Here is a 16,082-nt window from a genome sequence, read left to right as displayed (position 1 = left end):
ATAAATGCCTTACTCATTACGTTCAGGTTGTAGATAGATGTTTGTACTTACCAGTCATCATCAGCTAAAAGTACCAGGGCTTCTGTCAGTGCTGTTTCTGGTTTTGAAAAGGGCTGCAGTTCTGACGGATCCATTATTTCTGGACTATGAGTGACTGATGGGGTCCGCTCTTTATAGCGTCCTCGTGGCCCAAGAGAAATTTCATCTGCAAAGCCACAAAACGTTTCAAATAATTGTATAATCTCTAGAAAACAATTCATTCAAAGGAAGGAAATAAAAAAAAAGTTTGAGGTGTATTTAGATTGCTGTTATCAGTGACCAGGTTTTCAAAAAGACAGTTTTCCCAGTTACATCCTCAATCATTCGGTACATACGAATATTTTTTTTATACAACTACCGCTTCACAAAGTCATAAAGACAAATTAGTAGTGATTTTTTTAAAATGTAAAAACAGATGTACAACTTGCTGAAGTACAGCGCAGTAAGACATAGTGTAGTAAAACTTAAAGAGCCACTTGAGAAATTCTGAAGAATTTTCTGACCATCATCAGTACAAATGTCTATTTTGAAAAGATTTCTACGGCGTTATTTTAAAGGCAGCTGAGTGACAAAATGTACCCAGAAATGTTTTTCTTGGAGAGAGAAGATGTTGGAAGAGAATCAATTTGTCATTAATACATTACATCATTTAAATTTCTAAGCAAAGAAAAAAAAAGCCCCTCGTGTTGCGAACATCTTCCTAACAGATTTTAGATGAAAAATATTTCAAGGGGGCAGTGATGAATTCAAATCCTCTTCACATCCACCCCCACAGCAGTAATTTTCCAGATCGTCTCAGGAGAATCAATCATACAAATAAGTCATATTAAACCTGATTGTATTTTGGAACTGTCTTACTCTGCGTATCCAAATATTTTAACAGTCTTTACATTTAATTTAATGTAACAGCTTACCAGAATCTAGCAAGGGTGAACATTTAGTTTTCTTCAAACTGGATGTTCTTTTTAATGAAGGATTCAAGGCAACATTTTCTAATGACGACGACACATTTCTTGATGATGCTAGTACATCCCCATAGAGATCTAACTCTAAAAAATAAAAGGAAATGTCCAAATCACAACAACAAATCAGAAAATAGGAAAATAACCCTAGTGTTTTCAATCCGAGTTTGTTTTTTGAAATTTTTATTAATTACAAGGTTTCCAGTGTTTCCTACAAGTACTTTACTCTCCAGCATTTACTACAATGCAAATGACCAAAAATAAACTTCTGTGTAAAATTAATTCTAGCAATACCTTACGTCACAGTAAACAGTCATAATTTTTAGTAACTATCATAGAATTTCACTTTCAACTTCAGCAGCATTTAATAGCATTTTATTTAAGTTTATTTATTAAACTTATGCTCACTTTCTGTTGTTTTCTCTGGTTCATTTAGTTTAAGTCTTTCCCAAGAATTTTCTTCCTTTTCTTCAAGGTCTTTGACTTCCTGATGTTCTTTGTGATTTTGTTCTTTTCCTTCTTTTTTCTTCTGCCGCATCTTATCCTGGACAGATTTTGACAAGGCCACTTTTATCTGCAGAAAATAATGCACCCATTACGATATGCAATATAATGTAATGCATAAACTACCCAATAGCTTATTACCCAGTTCTTGGTATTCTCTAAGGTAGGCACGGACAACTTCTATTTTTGCCATCATTTTACAGAGTCAAATAAAATTGTTCACATGAATACTAAAAGCAATCCTGAAAAGAGCTGAATGTGCTTTCTGCATGATAAGTAGCCCTATTGGCAAAGACAAGCAACATTCCATGTTTAAAGATTTAAGGGAAATAATATTTTTTTTCTCTAAAATATCTGAATAATTAGAGAATTAAGGTCTATAAGAAAAGGACTTCCATTTCTCTGGCAGCCTGGTGTAGTTTTATAAAAATTTAAGTAACAAATATACATTCTGGGCTAGCTCACATTTAAGCATACAGGCTTTGTAAAGCAACGGTCTTTAGCAGTGCTACCTGATCCTTTTCTCTTGCATGTTTAAGATGCCCATAGTTTCCCATTAAATCTTTGCAACATTTAATACATTCAAATTCGATCTCTCCAAGTATTCCTATATTAAGTGGCAAATAGAAAACGTAAATATTTTCTCATCGACTTAAAGCTTTAGTCATGTTAAAATGTTATTTTAAATGCTTTCAGACTTGTGATTGTCATTTCATTTTTTTAATTTATGTCACTACTTCATTAGACAAATCTTGTTCCATGTTATAACAAATGAAACCGTACTATGGGACAGATATCCCAGACACTGCGTTTTACAAGTCCTATTAATGGAGCTAGATTAACACTACAAATGTTCGTCCAGAAAACAAGACACGATAAAACTCAGCCAGGTCCTCCTACATTTCTGTGAGCTTTGGGAGTGAGAGCACAGGACATTTTCCATCTCCACTCCATCCTGCAGCCCTTCTCCCAGAGACTTCAAGTTAGGTGGGAAGCTTCTGGCACAGCAATTTGCCACTAGAGAATTTCCAGGTTGAACCAAAAGAAAAAGCAGGGAGAAGCACATTGGTGGCTACAGCCTCATTTCATACACGTGGGGAGCCTTACTGCCTACCACTGTGCACTAAAATAGATTTAGCTTAGACCGTTAGCCTACAGAATTAGGCAGGAAGTGATTTTTTTTCAGTCATTGCATCCCCAGTGGATACAGAGGTACCTACACAAAGAAGAACAGCTTCCATAAGTGAGACAAAACATTTTAAAGTCTAATTGTTAATCGTTCATCCAGAATACCAAAACACAGTTAAGTGCCCTGCTCCAATCCCTTGAAAATGGGCCTTGAGCAATTACTGAGCTGCTAGAAAATATTAGTGGATCTGTACAGTGTTTAAAGAGATCCTCTTTAAAAAAAAAAATAGTCTAAAATATCACTGAATTACAGAAACGCTTTATGCAGTTCACTTGACTTGGTATCAACAGTATTGGTAGTTGGTGTCATTTGTAATAGCCCATTTGAGATGTGAACACAAGTTCCCTAGTGACTGTGCCAGCCAAGAAGATCAGATTTATTTCCGATGGCGTTACCAATCAACAGATGGCATCACACTGCATGGACATGCAGCAAGAAGTCACATTACAGTTTTTATTTAAAATTCAATAGAAAAATAACTCTGAATGACAAGAAACGTTTTAGGTTTAATACAAAATTCTGCAAATGTCAGAAAAAGCAAACATGCTTTCATTGCTGTTTGCAAAACAGTTAAATAGGCAGTCAGAGCAAAAATTTGCACACAGTCAACCAGATGTTCACGAATGTGTTCTCACTGTAATCCAGATTTAGTCTTCACCACATAATGGAACTCAATTAGTAACAGGATAAAAGGATTTAGGCTGGACTAGATGATCTTAGATGTCTTTCCCAACCCGATAGATTCTATGATTTGTATTCTGCTGCACGTCACCTGAGCTATGAATTAATGCATTTTAACTGAACTCATTTACCATACCATAGAGACTGCAAAATTATATTCACCTGTATTCATACATATTAAAAGAGGAAGTGAGACAGTAAACAGTCCTGAAATCTTACCTCTTTTTCATTTTCAGCGTGGAAATGAGAAGCACTGCTCTGCTGGATGCTTCTCCTACAGATCCCTGAGGGTGGCTCGGTCTCCTGTTTGGCAGACTGGTCATCTCCGTTCTCTGCACGTGCTATGGACTGGCTATGTGTTTGAGCAGAAGGACTTCCAAAAACACCTGAAAAGCATACTGTGTTGTGCCCTTACCAAAGTAATTATTTTTTCATCCTAACTGAGCAAAAACTAAAGCAAAACAAAATTAATTCCATTAAATAAAAACATTGCTGTTGTCCTATTAGTGCCAATTTTTCCCCAAAGGTAATCTTACCTTATTCTGCCATGTAGGATGGATGCACGTACATGAGTGCACACTAGGCTAGAAGTGAAAACTAACCTTCATGATCTGCTTCCATTCTCTCTTGTTGGAATGGAATTGCATAACCCAGTAAAGGCAAACCTTTCAAGCATTACCCTTTTACTTCCATTTAAACTGAAGACAGTTCACAATCTCAAATGTTTTAGGGAAACTATTTCTTTTTTTCCTCTTCAGAAAGTGTATTTTCACTCATTTTAATAATATGAGATACGGGAGATTTTTTTTTTTTTTTTTTTTACCAAGGATTTTACCAACCTTTACCAACGACTACAACCGCATCTTCAGACAAGACACTTGGCGAAATGAAATCTAGGTTATTCGTCTGTTGAAAACCAGATGTTGACCCTGCAAAAACTAAAAAAAAAAAGGAAAAAAAATCACCCACTGTACATCCAGCAGTTCACCCTTTGGTACATGTTTCATTCTTCTAAAATGTCATCATTCACCGATACCTGAATTTATCATTTTTAAGAATCAGGTTGTTCTCAAGTTACTGAAGTTAACAGGATTCACTAAACATCAGTAACCGCAAAATCTTGAAAAGCATACAGTAAAAAAGATTTCTGCCAATGACAAAAAGAAAACCAAAGTTTCTAAAAGGAGGTTAAACCCTTTAAATCAACTGGTTCCACTGGGGAAAACAAACAAACAAAAAGTTTGAACTCACTTATTGCTTATTGGAAGTATAGAACTGTTTCTTAATTAATTCAGCACCACTTAATCAAAACAGAATTTGCTAAAATATTTTTTTCAAGCAGCACTTAGTGTTGTTTCCCATATAACTATCAGTTCCTCAGATTCTTCACTGAAGTGGATGGGATATTATATATACATATTTATTGGCCTTGAAATGCATTTTCTATAAAAGCTGTTTTGTGAAAAAGCTACACATGACCTCAGTTTTTTGCCATAAACAAGAGCTCTGATGAACAGTAATATAGCAAACTCACAAACCTTTTGAATGCTTAAAATTTCTTTGTTGTTCCATATTTTGACTTTTAAAAATACTTCGTGACCCTTCTTTTTGCTTCTTGTCCTCATAATCTCCACATCCATTGCCACAGTTCAAACGTTGGCCAACTATGCTAACATTAGAAGTCCCTTTATCATCAAATACTAGCCATGCAAAAAGAAAAAAATCACATATTAAAAAAAAAGCAAACTTGAAGTATTAAAAATTTAATACTTGAAGTATTAAAAAAACAAACTTGAAGTATACTTCTGGTATATTACAGGATTCTCAAAAAGTTACATTTTCAGAAACTCTCAGACTTTATGCATACAGAATGAACATTTTGACAATGATGCTCAGGCTCTGTTCATCTTTTACATGCAGAGTTTTTCAATTGCAGCTAAACCCAAGTTCCAAACCGAACTCAAAGACTGAAAAATTGTTTTTAAGTATTTAAATACGAACAATGAATATTAGTTAATTCATTACTGAAAGCAAAACTAAGTCATAAGTGAACTAAGTGAAAATACTAAAATACTAACTAAAACCACAAGAAATCCTTCCATTTACATATGCTAGAAGTCATGAAACACATTTTAATGTTGCAATCATTATCAGTTGAAACTGAGCATTCAGTGCATGACTGATGCAACTCGGTAATCCCAGCATCTGGAGTGCTCCAGGCCCCTTCCTTCACAAGGAACGGCCAGCGTGCAGTCCTGCTCTCTATGGCCAGTAGCTGTGGCTGGCATGGAGGTATTGATGCATTTTCCTGCTTATGCCCATCTGTCCTGAAGTCTTACCCTGGTGGCTGTCAGTGTCAACCTGACCGTGCCCACGTGAGACCAAGAGCCCTACTGAAATCCTTAGAAAGCTTTCCTCTGTTCCCTTCTTCAGCTAAGAACTTGGATTGGAACAGAGTGCTGTGTTCTGCTAGGGGATGGAAACCAAAGGGAATGTTATGTTGTGGGATCCTTGGCAGTACGGCTCTTCCAGCAAGGAGAACTATGGACTGTGCCCTAAGACCTAAGTTTGAACTAAGAAGGAAAGCTAGAAAAAAAAAAAAAAAAAAGAGAGTTAGTCTAGATGACAGAAAACAAAAAGGGAGGAATAAAAAAGGAATAATCTTCTGATACATAAAAGGTAGTTGCTTGAATTAAGAAAATATTCCAATTCTTGAAATAAAATCAAGAAGTTAAGAGATTAAATTACAGCAAGGTAGGTTTAGGTTCAGTATTAGGAAAAAAAAATCTTTCATCTGATGAGAACAGTTAAATGCCAAACTGATTTTTAGAAATTTTCCAAGTTCCAGTGTAAAAAATTGAGCTTTTTGAGATTTGTCCTGTGAGATGGACCAAGCCCATCTATCTTCCAGTAGTGGAAGCAGAGGACTCTTCTTCACTAGTTAGCTGTACATGCATTATGATGTTGACCTTATCAGTAAAGCATGCTGTCAGCTCTTCACAAGTGGTCCAGTGCTGTCTATTCCAGCTGATTAACTGGTTCAGTACGCAAAATAACTGTGTTGCTCATTATTTTACATCAAATGTCAATTTCTCATGGAAGCCCTTTCATATGATGAATATCATTAACCACAATATGTATTGCTGTGTACGTGCAGTGTTTGCTTTCTGGTGTAAGCTGTTACCTGACAAACCTATTTTCTAATTTATCCCGAGAAAAAGGAGTGACTTTATTTAAAATGAGGAGCAATTACTTAAATTAATGAAAAAGGATCATCAATATCAGTCATGACTATTATTCATTGATTATGATGTTTTGTGAATTCAGATGCCCTCCTGTCTCAATCACACAAAACTTTGTAAGCTTCCTGGAAAAAATCACGGCTGCTGAGGCTGAAGGAGGGTGTATCAGAGTAGTCACAGCATCACAGAATTGTAGGGGTTGGAAGGGACCTCAAGAGATCATCAGGTCCAACCCTCCTGCCAAAGCAGGTTCCCTAGAGCAGGTTGCCCAGGTAGTCACTGGGAAGAACCGTCAGAAAAGAACTTTGTGGAGATGGCTCCCACCATTCCTTTTCTCTAAGGAAATATCTCCTTCTAGTTGAACGCAAATTGATTAAACATACATAATCATGAACAATTGATTTCTGCCCATGACAGGAATCTGCAGTCACCTGTTGTTCACTATAAGCATGCAACTGAACAGCATCACTTAATTTCAATTTCCTACCAGGAAATTAACTGCTTGCCTTTTACCTTTTGACCCTCCCCACTCTTATCTGTTGGTGTCCAAGGAATTTTCAGGCAATACAATTTTGAATTTTGAAGTGCATGTACTCACAGGTAGCGTTTGCATTAACACATTTTATCTTGACGTAGTAAAGAATAAACCTTGAGCTCCTCCTTTCCTTCTATACCACAATATAATCTCATTTTGACCAGACAGTGTCTAGTAATTACCTTTCCTTAAGTGCTTAAGGGACGTGAGCTCATTGAACAAATAAGAACACTCAAAATCAAATCAACTAACTATTCAGTCACATCACTGAAGCAGGATATATACATTCATAAGCACAGTGAAATACCTGTGCTTGAGTTATGTTCTGCCACATTTGCATCTCTATTTCTTGCTGAAGATACTCTTGCAGGCTGTGATTTACTGCCAAGCAGTGGAAAGGTGTCTGACCTGTTACAATACAAAACACATTTTGTAAATACAATTCTACACACTAGTCAGAGCCCAACTAAGCAATACTTTCTAGCAAGGACATCAATAGATTTCAGTTTTTCCTCCCCAGTGTACCTGGAGGACAAATATTTCCAGAATACCTCTACAAGTGCTCACACTGAGTAGAAAAAGAAAATGAAATCAGTAGAAATAATTTGATGAGCAGGTCCATTATGAAGAACAGCACAAAGACAACCCTTAAAAGTAAACTTTACACTAGGACTACAGTGAGCATAAATTCAAAAAGCTAAGGAATCATTTGGCCTAGGGGACTGATACTGCTGGTTCCAATCTGGCAAAGAACGGCAGTGACCAAAGCCACTGGCCTTTGGCTATCAGAAATGAGCAGTTTTCAGCTCAGTTTCTAGCAGACAGATAATCACCAGGAAAATGCTGTTACCTACAGCATTATCTTCACACATTTTTCTTAAAATGATGCATTTGAATACTAAAAGTGATTCATCCGAGTACTCTGAACTGCTAAGTACTGTGCTTACCTACACAATAGTCACAGGCAAACAGCAGCCCCTCCACTTCCTGCTAGTACCGAAAGGCACACAACCAGAAGCCTGGCATACTTCTGAAATACCACTAATACAAGTGTCATGCTCCCACTGCTCATGGTAGTTTACCAGTGGCTAAACTGATACTTCTAAAAGCAAACACATAGAAGGAGCTTATATTTGTGTTGCCCAGCTACCCCGACTTTGTGGACAGACAATGCCAATTTCCAGTGCTAGAAAACTAGCAGCTGAAACAAACTGTGTGAACATTTTCTGAAAATTCCAAGGCTTTTAAAGTCTTCTGGGATATATTTTGTCACATCTACAAAATCATTCTTCCTGCCTTCCTAGTAACATCACCTTTGTTACTACTTCAGAATTCCCATTTCTGTGAATCCTGTAAAACATTAAGCTTATGACTGAAAAATGAGAATGGTATGTTGTACAGAACATGTAGAGGTGTTCTAGCTAAAACCTTGCCTGGAAGAACATCACATGCAGAATTTTATAGTCTTGACTTTTTAAGTATTCTAGCATTATCATGTGCTATTTTAAATTAAAACTGTCTTTTGGCAGTAATGCGTATAGAGAAGTTAAGTATATATAGTTTAGTTCTGAGACTTCACAGCTGTAAAAACCCTCTGATTCTGAATCATTCCAGTCTGCCTCCATCTCACTAATCTTTCTGGTTTATATACTTTTTTTTTTTTTAAATTTCTGTTTTATATATCCTCCTTTTCCTATCCTGTTCACAAAAATAAAACGTATCTTAAGATCAGAGCTACAAGTAGCTTTATCATGGGATCCTAGAGCAGAAAAGGGGGATCTGTACTGCAGACTTTGGGAAGTTTCTCAGACTTTTTTATTTCATTGTAAAATAGTTTATAAAATGGAAACAGTTCGTGATTTGAAATAGCAACAAAATCCTATACTGTTTTCCTTTTACTGAAAAACAAAACCAAAAAAACAACAAAAATGTTCCTGCTTCAGTGTTCAGGCTGCAACAAGCAAACTTTATCCTTCCTCTTAACTCATTCTCCTTCTTACTCATTTGTTTAGGCTACGGTTCACATAACTTCTATGACAGGCTGAAGTCTTAATGAAATATTTACTACCACTGCCAGGACTTCAACTGCACTGTGTTACTGTGACTGCACCATGGAACTCTTTAAAATTAAACCCAGTATGAACCAGAATAATATAATTAACCGGTTATTGGATAGGACAATGTATTTTTAGGTAGAAAAGTAATTTGCAGATAAAAATCAAGCTATTAAGCAAAGCAGTCTCATACAAAAAATGAATTACAGATTTCACCCCTGTTAATATTTAACTAACACCAGCAGAGACTGTGCGAGAATTTCAAAGCAGAGCTAACGTACAAGTTCCACTCACATTATTCTCTTTCTCTGAGGAACCGTAGATATAGGAGACGTCAGAGACTCCTGGCTGTAGACTCCGCTTTCGCTACAGGAGCCCACACTTGGCGAGGAAGCATGGGAAGAGGAATCTCCAGACAGGTCCAGTTTAAGAGCAGAATCGGGACTTTCAAGATCTGAAATGTTGCTGGTTAGCTTTGCCCTCTTCTTAGCTGCACTATTTCGTAGAGATCTAAGTGAACTTTGCATCTAAATGAGATTAAAAAAAGGGTTTTTAATCACTGCATAGGGAAAGATCTTTTTTAAGCAAAAAAGAAGCATGGTTCTGAATGTCAATTCAAGTGTACAGTAGTTCATTGCACATGAACCCTAGTGGGCAATGTGACTGAAGATTCAGATATGTTATATGGCGTTGTAAAGATCCCTTTCATTGTTTTACTTCCCAAGATTTGGTATTTTTCAACCATCAGACACCCGAGCAGCAGAGGGAGCTACAGGATGCCTTAGCAGTACTGGGCACAGCGGCAGGGATCAGCACCAGCTCCCTGCATACACGAGGGGGTCACTGGGGATCACTGGACAGCCCACGGGGCTGGGAACGGCGGTGTGGGACACGCAGCTCTGCTCACTGCAGACTATTTAACAGACCAGTACAGGGAAATGCGGGGGTGAGCCTCTTTAACAAGTCTCATGGGTCATGTAAGGAAAAGGTTTTTGAAGGTATTAAATGTCTCAGGTATTTACTAAGTCACCACTTGACTGGCACACTCGGAACACTGCCACTGAATACGAGTTGGGCACAAATTATTACCAGCAGGTTTCCTCTGACAGGAGGACCTTTTGAGCCTAATGCCAAATGTGTCTGTGCTGTGCAACACAGAGGCAGGTGGCATCACGTTCATCCAGCTTCACATCAGTTTTTCTCATTTTACACCAGGAAAAAGTAACTGAATTCTAAGAGAGCTGACAGATGCTGCGTATCAAAGACAACCCCCCTTAACCAACTCGGGAGGCTGACGAAACTCCGAGTCCAAAGAACCCTTCAGCAATGAAGTCATTTGTTCTAACAGGTGAAAGGATTATTATTTAAAGCTGAGGTGAAATTTAAAATTAAGTCAAGGTAATGAGAATAAAAGCTGTGCAAAGGCCTGAAGTCCTGTCTCAGTACTGCAATAACTGAAAGCGTTATGATCTGGCTCGGAGGAAAACATGTGAAATTAAGATGCCTGGAACCAAGACAGGACTTGGGCTTCAGCTGGTACTTTAAAGTACCGTGGGCTTTAGTTAGTGGGCTGTAGGTGTTGGGCTTTAGTTAGTGTCTGTTGAGAACTCAACAGTATCTCTCTAAAGACCTGCTGCACTGATCACAGTGTCAAAAATTTAATTCAGAAATGTGTATTATTTTCTGGCACTTGTTTAAAAAAAAAAAAAAAAAAAAAAAAAGAGTTTATAATCTATCAGTTGGAAAAGTGTGTCAAAACACATTTAAACAAACCTCTTCTTGGTCCACTTCCTCGCCATCAAGAGTTAGCTCTGAAAGATCAGCTGCAAGCTTCCTGCCCACTCCGTTCACCCACGTGTCCTCACACTCCTCGTTTTTCCACTTTGTCATATTTAACTCGATCTTATCGGGCAGCGGGCTGGCGAGCCGCAGTATGGGGGGCACAGGTCTGGTCCCATTCAGGCCTCTGCGGGAAGCTGGGTGTCTCACCAAAGCGGGCTTCAGCTGCAGAGGGGAGTGTTTCTCCTGCGAATCGTCCCCTGAATAAGACAGAAGCAGGCGTCAGTCCTCTGGAGAGACGGCAGGAGCACAGCACTGACCACAATAAACTTCGTGCCTCATTTCTTTGTGGGACAGGGAAACACCTTTGAAAACGAGGTGAGCTATGTTAAAAAACATACTAATGCACTTAATTGAATTTACTACTATAAATACATTTCAAGAACATTCAGTTTAGCTGAGTGTGTGTGAATTTTTACGACAACAAAAACACAAAACCAGCCATATGAGTCAGACAACAAACTTGTCCCCTAACGAGGTGAGAAACGGACACCTAGGAGCATTTGGACAGAATCTGAGGACATGCAGAGGCTGGACACGAGCTGACATGCTGTCCTGGTTCATACATCCACTTCCTTTACCAAGAAATTCTTAGTTTTGGCTTCTACTGCAGCCTGCAGTCATCAGTTCCACAATGAGCATTAAAAAAGTACTTTCTTTTATTCAAAACCTGATGTCACTGAACCCCCTTAACATATGCATCTATACCTGTATTCACGTGTATGAATAAATACACACATACACACACAAAAATATATTTCTCAGACAAACTAAATATTGATTCCCTGCCAACTTTATTTTTATAACATTCATAATTTGAAAAACTGTCAACATTGCTCTAATCAGCTAAATTATTTAAGTACTTGTAACTAAATGAGCTTAAAACTATTTCAGTAACTGATGTGTACGTGAGGTCTTCAAAGACGGAAGAAATCAGACCACAAACAGCAGCCTCTGCCATTAGCTGTCAGTGTAAATTGGGATGAAATCAGCACAGAATCCACTAGCTGGAGATGTAGCTGCTTGTAGCCAGAATTTAAAGAGCTATTCCAAGTACTAGAAATTTGAGACATCAGTTCCCAAGTGCATAGAAAAAAGTTAAAACGGCAAAATACAATGAGCAGTATTTTCTTGTACACGTATTATTCTGAGCATTAAAAGTAGCAGGCCTTCCTGCATGGGTTTTCCTTAAAAGTGCTAGATTTTGGGATCTGTTTTTCTTTTAGTTTGATGGTAAGCTTTTCACTGATGATGTCAGTGAATAGGAATATTCCTGTTTTCCTAATAGGAAAAGCAGAGCTGTTGCATATTTTTTATCCCACAGACTTAAAAGACAAAAGGAATGAAACATTTCAGTACTTCAAACTACCAATATGCAAAGATGCTGCTTTTAAAAAGAAGCCTCCAGTGATATGACTAGACTAGAGCAGGTAGAAAACGTTTCTAATTACATTCAGGGTGTTGCATGAGTCCCAATTTACCTGTAAGCTTTCTGACTACTGCTAGAAGTCACTCAACATGCAAACCTGCAATCCATTCTCAACATATTGGCAGCATTCCTACCTGTATTGTCTCCGGACTTTTGACTATGAAGGTGCTTCTGAGAACGAGGCTTCGGCAGTCCTTCAAAGCTTTTGAGAGGCCAGGAGTTTGAGAAGTTCATGGTATTATCTTGTGACTTCTTTGGAGAGTCAGCTGGCGAGGAGACGTGCTTGGGGCTGGTCCTGGGAGATGACAGAGGGTAGGACGGCAGAAGGAAGGCCCCCTGGCTCACATTAGGACCTTGGAAGGACAACGTGTGTTCTGCTTGATTGCAAAAGCTTCTCTGGGTCTTGCTGGAAAAATTTAGGCTGGCACAGACTGAGCAAAGAAAAAGAGAGTGGTATTTGAGGTAATTGCTCTCTTTGACAGATGTTACAATAACAATTTATAATGCAATAATACACTCTGCACAATCAGAATTGAACGTCAGCATTTTACCCAAGCAGTCATGTACAAATCAGCTAACTTAATGCTGCAATTTGCATCCTCCCTCAAAATATCAATTTCCTTCTTTCTGCATTTGATCAACCAAGTTTGAGCCTAAGCTGCTTTGCAGGCATGTTTTACTAATTATATTTTTAAAAAAGAAACATTCAAGAAGATAGAACACAGCCCTGCTGCTTGCTGCTCTGTATCGCAAGTCTGCATTGCATAAAATTTACAAACACAGCTTTCAAAATCCAGTGATACAAGAGCACAAATAAACACAGATGTTATAAATGTTACTTCCTTTAAAATAAAACCCCAAAATTACATTTCCTGGAAATCAGTAGATCAAAATGGAAAGCTGAAGGTAGATTTAGAACTAGACTGTTTTCATTCTTTTCCATGAAATGCAAATACCTCAAAAATACCAGGAAGGGAACTGTTCCCACATACACTCATGCTTTTACTCATGGCAAATGAGTAAGAGAACAAGTTTTAACAATGCTCCTGACAGCTTCTGAAAGGCTCATTTTACGCTGGACGATTCCAGCAACCTCACCAAGAGTACAGCCCCACAAACAAGAATGGGAAAGCACAGCCCGAGAGCGAGAGCACGTGATGGTGAGTTTGGTTTGGGGAACCTGTTAATGATCTGCGCCACTCCACAGACCATTCAGTTATGCCTTTAGTTATTGTTACAGCACAAAGATGTCATTTACAAATCAGACAGCTCCAAGGTCTCTGTCTTCTGCGCCTGCTGCTTCCCCAGGCTGCGGCATCCCAGCACTCCCTGGCTGTCCCAGGGCAGTGACACCGAGAAAACCAAGCCCGATGTGGGTGGTGCTGCTGGAGAGAGGCTGGGGTAACAATAACTGCTGGCACAGGATCTGTTTGCAGAGAATAAATCAGCAAGTACGTCGAAGTATTTGACAGCCTTGTGAGGACTGAGGGGAAGAGAACAGAAGATCGGCCCTGTAGTTAGAGGCAAGCAGCACACAGAAATTTTCTCCTGTCTTTCCACAGGCATTGGAAGAACACAGCATGCAGAGCCTGTAAGCAGTGAGAAGTAACCTCAGCGAATGAAGCTCCTGCACATCCTGCAGGAAGGCTGCCAGCCTGTCACTCGTCCAGCAGCCGGAGCCAGACAGCCCGACCCCTCCGAGCCGCTTTGTCCACAGTTTGGTACCTCTGCCACCCATTCCTCCGGACAGTGAGGCTGTTCCTTCACTAAGCACTCACCTGGTCTTTTTACTGTTATTACTACTTATGAACAGCTGATTTTCTGCATGTTGCAGGTCCTGACTCACCCCAGCCTACACCTGCAGGCTTACGGCACACTCCTGAAACTAGCAGCAAGAAAGGCCTGACGTGGCAGTGCCCGGCAAACCTGCCCAGTAAAACTGCCCAGAGCCCACCAGGCAGGTGCCAGCTAACTGTGGGCTTCGGGGGCAATCAGAGCAATGACGGTGAGAATTTATATATATAGAAATTTTCCAAAAAAGTTCAGTTTCTGTTACAGTACCACATTTTATCTAGCACAGTGACACCGTCAGGTATCAAAGGGTTGCAAATGACCACAAATGAAATCCACCTAACAGGAGCAAGGCACAAACGTGTTTGCGTAGGGACAGAACAATGTTTTGATAATTGTTTTTATTTCTTAAGGCAGCACAGAAGAGACATTTCCCAAGTGACATGCACTGACTTATGACAGTTAAAATCCATATACCTTTGTCCTGCTGACCGTTATTTAATCCTAAAAACTGTAAATCAGAGTCCACACTACCACTCTTCCCACGTGTCTGTGTGCATCCAAATGTTCCACATTTCCCTGAAATATGCGGCTGGTGAGAGCCCATAGCACCTTTCAAAAGAAAAACACAAAAAAATAGATAAATACTTTACATGCAGTGTTTAACAAAACATGTACAGCAATATGTAACAGGGAAGGAAGACACTGTCTAACTTGCAGTGTAAAACCTAACTAGTCACTGAGTTCTGAACTGAGAAGTTCCTAAGCAACCCCGTAATGCTGCTCGGAGGCACAAACGAGAAGAATGGCTGGCTGTCCTTCAGGGCACTCCTCCAACTCAGAGAGCTGGAGGGGCTTGCAAACAAACAAACAGACAAACAAACACAGAACAATCACCTCTTTAAATATGTGACAACAGAGGGAGGACAATACCTTAAACCCCCAAAATACAGTGAATTTCTTTAGTGTGATACCACCCCTTGCAGAACACGTGAGTGAACTTTGCATTCCACACACGTCAGCGCTCCTCAAACAACGCTGGGCATATAACCTACTGCCAAGGGAAGGGAATAAATCAGGTCTGGTCTTGCCCAGCCTCTTCATATGCCTTCGGCTATCAAAATACAAATCACTGCTAAGCATGAATTAAGCGTAGCACTACACCTACAGTCTTCTACAGAGCTGCGTTTCAATACCATGACACTTTACATCCTTTAAAACCACCTTCAAAGCTCACTCCTCAGACAGCTCTCTACCTTAGCTGTTTACACAATCAAAAACAAAACAAAACAATAACAACAGAAAAGTAAATCTATGTTAGATATGAACTGCTCAGGTCTTCTGAAGAGCCTACCACACACACAAGTATGACCTTCTGAACATGTTGTCTGGTTTGTGGTTTGGTGTTTAATATCCTGCACTCACTGTCAACTGATTCTTGATCAGTGCTACTCTAGCCAACAGTGCATTCTTGATGAAAAGTTGGTAAAATTCTCTGTCTCTTTGTGATTTCTTCTTTATCTGTGATTCAAATTGTATTTTACAGTGTGAAAAAAAAAAACAACAGACTGAATTACTGTGTTGCTGACGTAAATGACACTTTTTCCTCATTTCACAAGAGCAGCGGGAAGCTCTCTGTTCCAGGGATCTCCCAAGCCCTCTTGTTCAGCACGTCTGGTCACAAAACCACACTACTGCTGTCTGGTCTCACTGTGAGATAACGCAGTGCCACCTGCGAAAGAGGCTGGCCCATGAACTCTGCCGGAGGCACCTACCCTAGCACTCTGGGCACAGCAGGCCTGCTGTCAGGGGCAGGT

General features: G+C 39.2%; 1 protein-coding gene across 1 annotated transcript in view; it reads right to left on the bottom strand.

Annotated features, from left to right (window-relative positions):
* The window catches only part of TOGARAM1 (TOG array regulator of axonemal microtubules 1), a 37,790-nt gene that overhangs the window by 11,847 nt on the left and 9,861 nt on the right, over positions 1-16,082 (bottom strand). Inside the window, exons 3-13 of the mRNA XM_038179913.2 lie at positions 14,743-14,877; positions 12,609-12,905; positions 10,980-11,245; positions 9,501-9,733; positions 7,460-7,560; positions 4,914-5,075; positions 4,215-4,313; positions 3,595-3,761; positions 1,410-1,575; positions 954-1,088; positions 52-205 (exon numbers count right to left, since the gene is read on the bottom strand). Coding sequence (XP_038035841.2) covers positions 52-205; positions 954-1,088; positions 1,410-1,575; positions 3,595-3,761; positions 4,215-4,313; positions 4,914-5,075; positions 7,460-7,560; positions 9,501-9,733; positions 10,980-11,245; positions 12,609-12,905; positions 14,743-14,877 — 1,915 coding nt within the window. The remainder of the gene's footprint in view (positions 1-51; positions 206-953; positions 1,089-1,409; positions 1,576-3,594; positions 3,762-4,214; positions 4,314-4,913; positions 5,076-7,459; positions 7,561-9,500; positions 9,734-10,979; positions 11,246-12,608; positions 12,906-14,742; positions 14,878-16,082) is intronic.

This window comes from Anas platyrhynchos, chromosome 5, assembly GCF_047663525.1.
Source record: "Anas platyrhynchos isolate ZD024472 breed Pekin duck chromosome 5, IASCAAS_PekinDuck_T2T, whole genome shotgun sequence".
In the NCBI taxonomy this organism is placed as follows: Eukaryota; Metazoa; Chordata; class Aves; order Anseriformes; family Anatidae; genus Anas; species Anas platyrhynchos.
Note: the sequence above shows the minus strand (reverse complement) of the source record. Positions and strands in the feature narration are given on the sequence as shown.